At 38.4% G+C, this 8,216-nt stretch overlaps 1 protein-coding gene across 1 annotated transcript in view; it reads left to right on the top strand.

Moving 5' to 3' along the window:
• UBAC2 (UBA domain containing 2) overlaps positions 1-8,216 on the top strand; it is a 166,340-nt gene that overhangs the window by 96,217 nt on the left and 61,907 nt on the right. The window contains exon 5 of the mRNA XM_014781853.2: positions 4,802-4,925. Coding sequence (XP_014637339.2) covers positions 4,802-4,925 — 124 coding nt within the window. The remainder of the gene's footprint in view (positions 1-4,801; positions 4,926-8,216) is intronic.

The following is an 8,216-nucleotide window of genomic DNA, read 5'->3' as shown; positions in this document are numbered from 1 at the left end:
TCATAAAAAAATGGAGTAGGCTGTCTTTTATCTAGTTGCTTGCAAAAACTGGATGACTTCTTTGAGGGATGATGTAGAGAGAATGGTATCATTTGGTAAGAATTTGTAACTCTCTGACCTCAGAGACCCTTGTATTCCAGGATTCTATCAAAATGGCCGAGCAGCTTTAGCCCCTCAGTGGTATTATTCCATTTAGAAGCTTATGAGGTTCTTTTAGTCTCTAAGATACTGAAGATTGTAGAGAAACCTTGTCAAACAGAAGAGCACCAATTCACTTGGATTCTTTGGGTCTCCACCTCACTGTCTGTAAGATAAAGGTATTGAACTAAATAATTGCCAAGATGATTCCTAGTGCAAAAATTCGATCAGGGAAATACAGAGATTTTATGATTTGGTGGATAAATATGATAAAATATTCCAGAACTAGTTCCTATAAAACGTGAATTGAAGAATACTTAAAGAAGATACTGTTGAGTTTTTCAGTTTGTTGAAAGGCCATGCTGGTGGGGTGTTTTGGTTTCTAATTCTTGAAATAGTTGTTATTGAGTAAAACATTGTTATATAATGAACTCAATTAGGTAAAGTAAAAGTTCTAACAAATGAGATCTACCTTTTTTTTGGTATTAATCAGGTGTGTAAAGAAGAGGTGATGGTATAATTGCCCTGTGAGATGCTGTTGAGGTTTAGTATGAAATAATTTCATGAGCTCCCTAAACTTATTTTTATTGTTGTTGAAAGTTACCTGGATTTCTTGAGTCGTACTATAAAAGTGGAGTCAACATCCTTTTCTGTAGAAGAGACAAGATGGGCATTTGTGACCTGAACTGAGTGTTTCTATTATTTTATTTGTTCTATTGAGTACAGTGTGATTATATAGTAGATACTCAATAAGTATTAGTGATATAGGTGAAGGCATGAATTAATTCTTTATAACTCGTTTTCCTCTTTTCTATACTTCAGCCTCGTATGCTTTGACAGATAGGGCTTCCAGAAGTTAGCTATTCACAATATGATAAAGGTCAGACTGAATTATTGTTGACAGTATAAAGAACAGATGTTGTCATAAAATAAGGAGAAGAGGAAAACTGGTCAGTGACTAATAACATTTTGGTATTTCATGAAGTCTGTGTGTATAGAAATAGCAACGGAAAATTTCTACAAAACAACCTATATAACCATGGTCTGAAATGTGTGCTTTTGTATTATGGGTATATGTGGTCTAGTATTTAGTCATCATTTAAAACTGTACAGTGATTAATAACTTCTAAGGAATTTAACATTTTTTCAATTGGTACAGAAGACATGAAGTGTGGTCATGAAAATTCCTATCAGTATTTTCTTGGTTTACGTTGAAAGGTAACCTCAAATAAGAACTCTGCTTCAGATTTTTTATTATAACATCACTATTTACACTTTATTACTAAATGTAAACAGAAGAATTTCTGTAAATTAAGTACCTCAAAGAACAGGTTCTGTGGTGAGAGATCTCAAGTGCAACCAAAATAGAGTTTTCTTATTATCAAGAGACCAACAGTTCATATTTTGAGTATATATATGAAACCATATGTTTTAATATCATTAAAAATAATAAAGCAGGGAAAGGGGCTTTTTTAAACAAAAGGCAAATTCTGCTGTATGGTTTTGCCATTTTAAAGAGAAATTCATTTATTCAGCAAATATTTATTGAGCAGCTACTCTGTGCCGGACACGATTCTAGATAGTGGAGATAAAGCAGGGAACAAAACTGACAGAAATTCCCATCCTCGTGGAGCTTCCATTCTAGTCAGGGAGACAGATGATAAACAAACAAATCATGTAGTGGATTAGAAGGTTGTAGGTGCTCTGGGGAAAGGAACTAGAGCGTGCAGAGTGGGCATGGGGCTGGGGGTTACTTTTTAATGAAAAGAATGAACAGCTGCTTAATCAACTGTGTTTGGGTTTAGATCATTTGAATTGGAAAAGTTCTCTTGTATTTAGAATGGCAAAGTAAATAAGTCTCTGTTCATTAAAATTGCTATGTTAATTTTTTTAATCCAACAAATATTGAGGGTTGATTGTGTGTAAGGATCTGCATTAGACACGAGGGGGATGCAATGGTAAATAAAACATGGTTCTTTCTCACAGAATTAATAATCTAATGGGAGCTTTTTAAAAACCTCGCTTAGTTAAAATGTGGATCATACTGTTCAAGAAAAAGGATTATTTCATTGCTCCTAAGTATTGAGCTCCTGTGCTGTGCTGGGCACTGTGCCAGATGCCAGGAGAACAAAGAGCATACATTTCCTTCCCTGCTGTGGAGTGTGCTCAGTCTAGGAGGAGGGCCAGATGAGTGAAGCATTCGTGACTGACCCGCTATGCTGTCTGCTACCTCCGCTGCCCTTTCCCTGTCATCCTCCTTACATCTTTGTGTCTCCAGTCCTGACCCAGTGCCTGGCACTTAGGTGTTCACTGGTTGGAGTTTTCCCTATTCTAGCATATGCTGCATTCTTGTGGATGCCTATTGATGCTGCTGCCATTTATCATAATTGCAGTGTATGTTTGCTTTTGTTTTTAATAGAATTGAGAGGACAGTAAATGATTTTTTATAACAGTCTCCATCAAAGATGGGAAAATGTACAACAGGCCAAGAGGGTCCTGTGTTTCCACAAAAATGATAGTGTGAACATTTCTTTGTGAAAGTGAACAATAGTTCTTGCATTTTTCTTATGGTAAAGAAATAGTTCTTTGTACTGATGCCACTCACTCAAAAAATGGGAAAATAAAAGATAGACTGAGTAATTAAGCCAAGTGTTTAATGAAGAATGGGTGCAAGTGTGCATCCAAAACATACTACTTGGGGGCCGGCCCTGGTGGTGTAGTGGTTAAGTTCACACACTCCGCTTTGGCGGCCCGGGGTTCGAAGGTTCAGATCCTGGGCGTGGACCTACGCACCGCTTATCAAGCCATGCTGTGGCAGGCATCCCACATATAAAGTAGAGGAGGATGGGCACGGATATTAGCCCAGGGCCAGTCTTCCTCAGCAAAAAGGAGGATTGGCGACAGATGTTAGCTCAGGTCTAATCTTCCTCACCAGAAACAAACAAGCAAACAAAACACTCTAGTCATTCATGTTGTCTGCCCAACCCTTGTGGGAATGTGAGGTTGCAATCCTGGAGCTAGTTGCTTGAGGTTAGCGACTGCTTCTTTTTAAAAAAAAAAAAACAGCACGGTTTTTCAGTTACTTAGATTCATTCCTTCTTTTCCTCCATCTAGGGTTTTGTTTTTTGTTTTTTGTTGTTTTTGCAGGGAAGGATTCACCCTGAGCTAACATCTATTGCCATTCTTCCTCTTTTTTTTTTTCCCTCCCCAAAGCCCCAGTGCATGGTTGTATATCCTAGTTGTAAGTCCTTTTAGTTTTTGTATGTGAGCTGCCACCACAGCATGGCAGCTGACAGATGGGTGGTGTGGTTCTGTGCCTGGGAACTGAACCCCGGGCTGCCAGAGCAGTGAGTGCCGAACTTTGAACACCAGACCATCAGGGCTGGCTCGACTGCTTCTTACTCATTGATGTAGATGGAGCTCCTGTACCTGGCCTACCACCTCTCACATAGTGCCCAGGTTATTCATTGAAACAGTGTAACTGAGGTAGCTTTGTGGGCAAAGAAGAGAGCTACTAACCACCAGGAGGAGTTGGAGAAATCACTGAGGAGAAGGGTTGAGCTGTGTCATACACTGTAAGTATAAGTTTCCTAAGCAGAAAAGTGGAAAGGACATTTAGGAAATTGACACATTACCTGTGTCAGTGTATAATGAAAAGAGCCTAATGTGCCCAGGCAGCATCTTTAGGGGGTGAGTGTGGGAGGCCGGAGGCCAGATGAGGGCAAGGGAGGGGACAACAGTTGTGGAAACTACAGTGATAAGAAAGAATTGGAGGACTTTGCTATTTCATGCTAGTATTTAAGTTTCCTCTTTGGATACTGGAAGCCTGTGGAAGGAAGGGTTTTAAACAGGGGTGTGGCATGATCAATGTTGTGTTTTGGGAAGAGAATACTGTTAACAGTGTTAAGAGATGGATTAGAGAGAAGCCTTTAGGTAAAAAGACACTTGTGACTTTTGAATGTGTCAAGTTGAAGATACCAAATTGAGTTTTCATAACCAAGGTGAGGGGACAGACAGATAGTTGTGAGACTCACTTCATTTTCTTACCTGAACCCATAGAAGGGCTTGCAATTGTACAAGGAGAGACTGGAGCAGGAAGAAAAGACCATAATGAAACCCTGGAGAGGATAGAAGAGTGGTAGGAGAAATCGTGGGGAAACCAGCAAGAAACAGGGTTTAAGACAAAAAGAGGAAGGAATTTGAGGAAGGGAAGGCAGGAGTGGTAAGTGGTGCTATGTTAATATATAGTTGGACAAAGTCTGAGATGAGGCTTTTGGATTTGTCCATGATGAATTATAATGTCTGTTGCTTTTGGTTTGTCTAGTCTCTTTCATTAGATTTTAAGTCATTCATGGGAAGAAAACATGGCATCAACTTTAAATTTTCTCATAGTGCCTGACAATTAGTTGATGCTGAACCACTTCTTTGCAATAGTTTTGGGGGGGTCAACAAAGATTAGATAATTAGAGTTTTCTTAAAATGTGATATGTAAGTACAAATTATTTTGGATGTGATGCACATATAGAAACCAACTTGTGTATCTAAGACCTTGCTTTCAGACTGAAATAAAATTATAAGCAGTGTTACTTCAAATGTACATTTGCCACTGGTATTTTAAATTGAGTGTTATACTAGAGTGATTTTTTTTTATTTGTTTGCATAGCCTGGCACCTGTGTTTGCTCTGTTTGTACCATTTTACTGCTCCATACCGAGAGTCCAAGTGGCACAAATTCTGGGCCCGTTGTCCATCACAAACAAGACATTGATTTATATATTGGGACTACAGGTACAGTATGCAATTTTATGTTCACATTTCTTTAACCAGATCTGGGTTTTTTTTGGTCTTTTTCTTATTTGATCTCCTTGAAAACAATGTTTTTTTCCCATAAGTTTGGCTTCATGATCTATATCAAATGTTCAAAGGAAGTGTTTCAGAACAAGAACATCAAGGTATATAAGATACTAGAATACTTTCATAGCCTTTAGAAATCTGATAAGAGCTTTCACTGTAATTTGTATCAGTGGAAAATATTTTAATTTCATTGTACAATTGCATGTAAGTACTTTGTAAAAATCATAGTATGAAGTGGAAACAAATGAGAACAGTCAAAAGGTGGAAAGTGGAAAATCACTGTCAAAATTAATTTATTGAATACAGTGTCACAAATAAAGCTCTGAAGAAGAAACCAGATATCCTTTACCAACTTTGTAACTTCTGTGTTGCATGGGCATGATAGCCGCTCACCATTTGCTAAATGGTTTGATATGAAGATCGTTAAGACTACTTATTGTTTGACTTAAATTGAGAAAGGTTATCTTCCCCAGTATTCAGTAAATATTGATCGCTTTCTGGGGTTCCAGGCCCAGTGATAGAAGATGCATATGATTTTCAGTTTTCTACCTGTAATACTTGTCACTTTTCTTTCACTCTCACAGCTTTTGATGTAAACTTTTATTCTACTGTTTCCTGTGGTACCATGTGTAGCTTGGCCTTTTGATCCACTGTTAATACTCATAACATTCCTTATCCCACACATATCAAACCGGATACTTCTGTCACTGTAAAATGCCCTCCTCCCTCCCCTTTTAACCTTTAGCATTTCCTCTAACTTCTCTAGTCTGCTGTCATGTGTTATCAATGGCTCATCTCAGGTGGGTGTTTCCTTACCGCTTTTACAACCGTTTCTCATGAGATATGTTTATTCTTCACCTCTCAACCTATGTATTGACACTCTCCCTTATCCTTCCTAATATTCATATAACGCAATAGAGCATTTCTGCATTTTATTCTTATTACTGGATTTGCTGTGGTTGTTCAATTTTTTTTAAAGATGTTACAACAGGAGGCAGAATGCAATGGTAGAAGAGTACCCTGGACCTGGGGCAGGAGATCGAAGTTCTGGTTCTAATGTGGCACTCACTAGCTTGAGACCTAGGTCAATTATGGAAGCCCTCTGAGTCTCATGTTGACTTGGTAGTTCCTCCCAACTCTAAAGTTATATAGCATCTTTGAGGGCAAGAAACCCTGTTTTATTATTTATGAAGCAGGAATTCAATGGAGCATTGTGGAAAGTCTTTGGAGCCAAGTGGACTTTGGTTTTAATTACTTGCTCTGATAATTATATGCTTTCTCTGTCACCTTTTCGGAGCCCCCATTTGCCCATCAGTAAAGTAGGGATAAAAATATCTATTTCACAGTGTCATTTTAAGGATTAAAGATAACAGTATTGGGTGTTTAGGGTAATCTATACAGATAATAAGAGCCAAGTCAATTGGTTCCTATTATTAATTAGTAATTTATTATGTCTCTATCACCATTGGTTTTTCTGAGATTGTGAATGTATTTTTTATTTTTGGTGAGATAGAAGTTGATATCAGAAAGTAGAGGTGGCGATGCCTCATTGGCTTCTTGATAAACTCTGAAGTCCTTAGCGTAAATAGCATAAGGGTTCTTCTTACCTAACCAGTATCAACTCTCACCCCTCTGCACCTTGAAGTGAGTGTGAGTCCCTTATTCTCAAAGTTTCTGTTTTCTCCCTCCCTCCCCTCTGGACCTTTGCACATCTTTCTGTGCCTCTCTGTCTCCCACATAACACCTTCTTGAAGCCAGGGACATTTGATGGATGCCTGCATGAGTGAATGAATGACTTTAATCATTATCAGAAGAGCAAAACTGTTTGAAGGGTCATTTAAGTATCAAATGGCTTGAAAGCCAGTCATGCAGTGCCCTGTGCTAGGGGCTGTGGAGGATAAAATGAAGTGTGAGATGTGGCACCTGTCCTCGAGGAGCCCAGCAGCAAGAAGAAACATACACACTGTCAAAACATGAGCAGACACGATTGGGACCAAATATGCAGTAAGATGAGGGGCTTAAGAGTCCAAAGGAAATAATTATTCACTGACAAAATTGATGATATGCTCTTCTTACTTGTGTATGAGACATAGTAGCATGGAGAGGTCATGAGCATGAGGCTGTGGAGCCAGACCGCTTGGGTATACTCCCAGCTCCACCACCCACCAGCTCTTTGACTTAGAGTGAATTATTTAACCTCTCCATCTTCTCGTGGGTAAACCAGAGTACTAATAGAACTTACCTCCTAGGGTGATTAGGAGGATTCAGCAAGTTTAATAAAAGAAAAGCATGATGATCACTGCCTGGCACATAGTGCTATGAAAGTGTTAGCTATTCTGTTACTCTTTATGTTTTTAGAAGAAAGATGTTTTTCCGCATAATTCTCATCCTTGTTATTATGCGAGTCATTTACACTGAATAAGCATCCATACTAGATTAAAGGATTCAATTTCAAGTTGCAGCCAGTGCTCATTTCTCCGTGGGTAAGCCAGCACCGGAGCAAAGCTCGGCAGCCTCCTTTTCACCAGTGCTTTGTCATCTCTTGCCTTTGCATCTGTCCTCTTTCTGTGTATCTTTTTTTCTATGTATCCTTGATAAATGTGCAGAAGTTTGAGGTTTTCATCTAGCACAATGTCAGCAATGAACCTGGGTAGCCTGCTTCTTTCTCTGCAAGCAGGAGTACTTAAACTCCCAATCTAAAGATCTAAATATGAACAGACACTAGGCTACAAATCTTTCATTTCTTGGAGGAACACTTTGAAATGTCTTAGGACTTTTTTTTTTTTTTTCACCCTGAGCACAACTCTTGGATGTAAACGATTTGGAAAATAAAGGGAGAGATTTCATGAGACCTAATTCTAATTACTTTTGCCATTAATTGACTTTGCCATGGTTAGTTTGCTCTTCCTTGGGTGAGCTGGGGTGGGAATATAAACAATTAAGTAGAGTAGTCTTGGACATGGACACCTATGCTTGCAGAAGTCTTCCCATTAAATTTAGAGTAACAATGATGAGAAATTGAAATGAGAGAATTACATAACTAATATTACATGTCGTTGCTTAACACCGAACACTGGATGGTGACTACATATATTGTATGTTGTTAATTCTAATTATTTCTTTATATGTAGTATTTTATTTTGTTTAAATCAATTAATATCCATTTATAAATAAGAATATGCTTGGATTTCACTTATTTTTCTTTGCATGGGTGTGGGCCAGGTT

Source organism: Ceratotherium simum, chromosome 10 (genome assembly GCF_057802395.1).
Source record: "Ceratotherium simum simum isolate JZ-2026a chromosome 10, ASM5780239v1, whole genome shotgun sequence".
NCBI lineage: Eukaryota > Metazoa > Chordata > Mammalia > Perissodactyla > Rhinocerotidae > Ceratotherium > Ceratotherium simum.
This window is presented reverse-complemented; position numbering and strand designations above follow the sequence as displayed.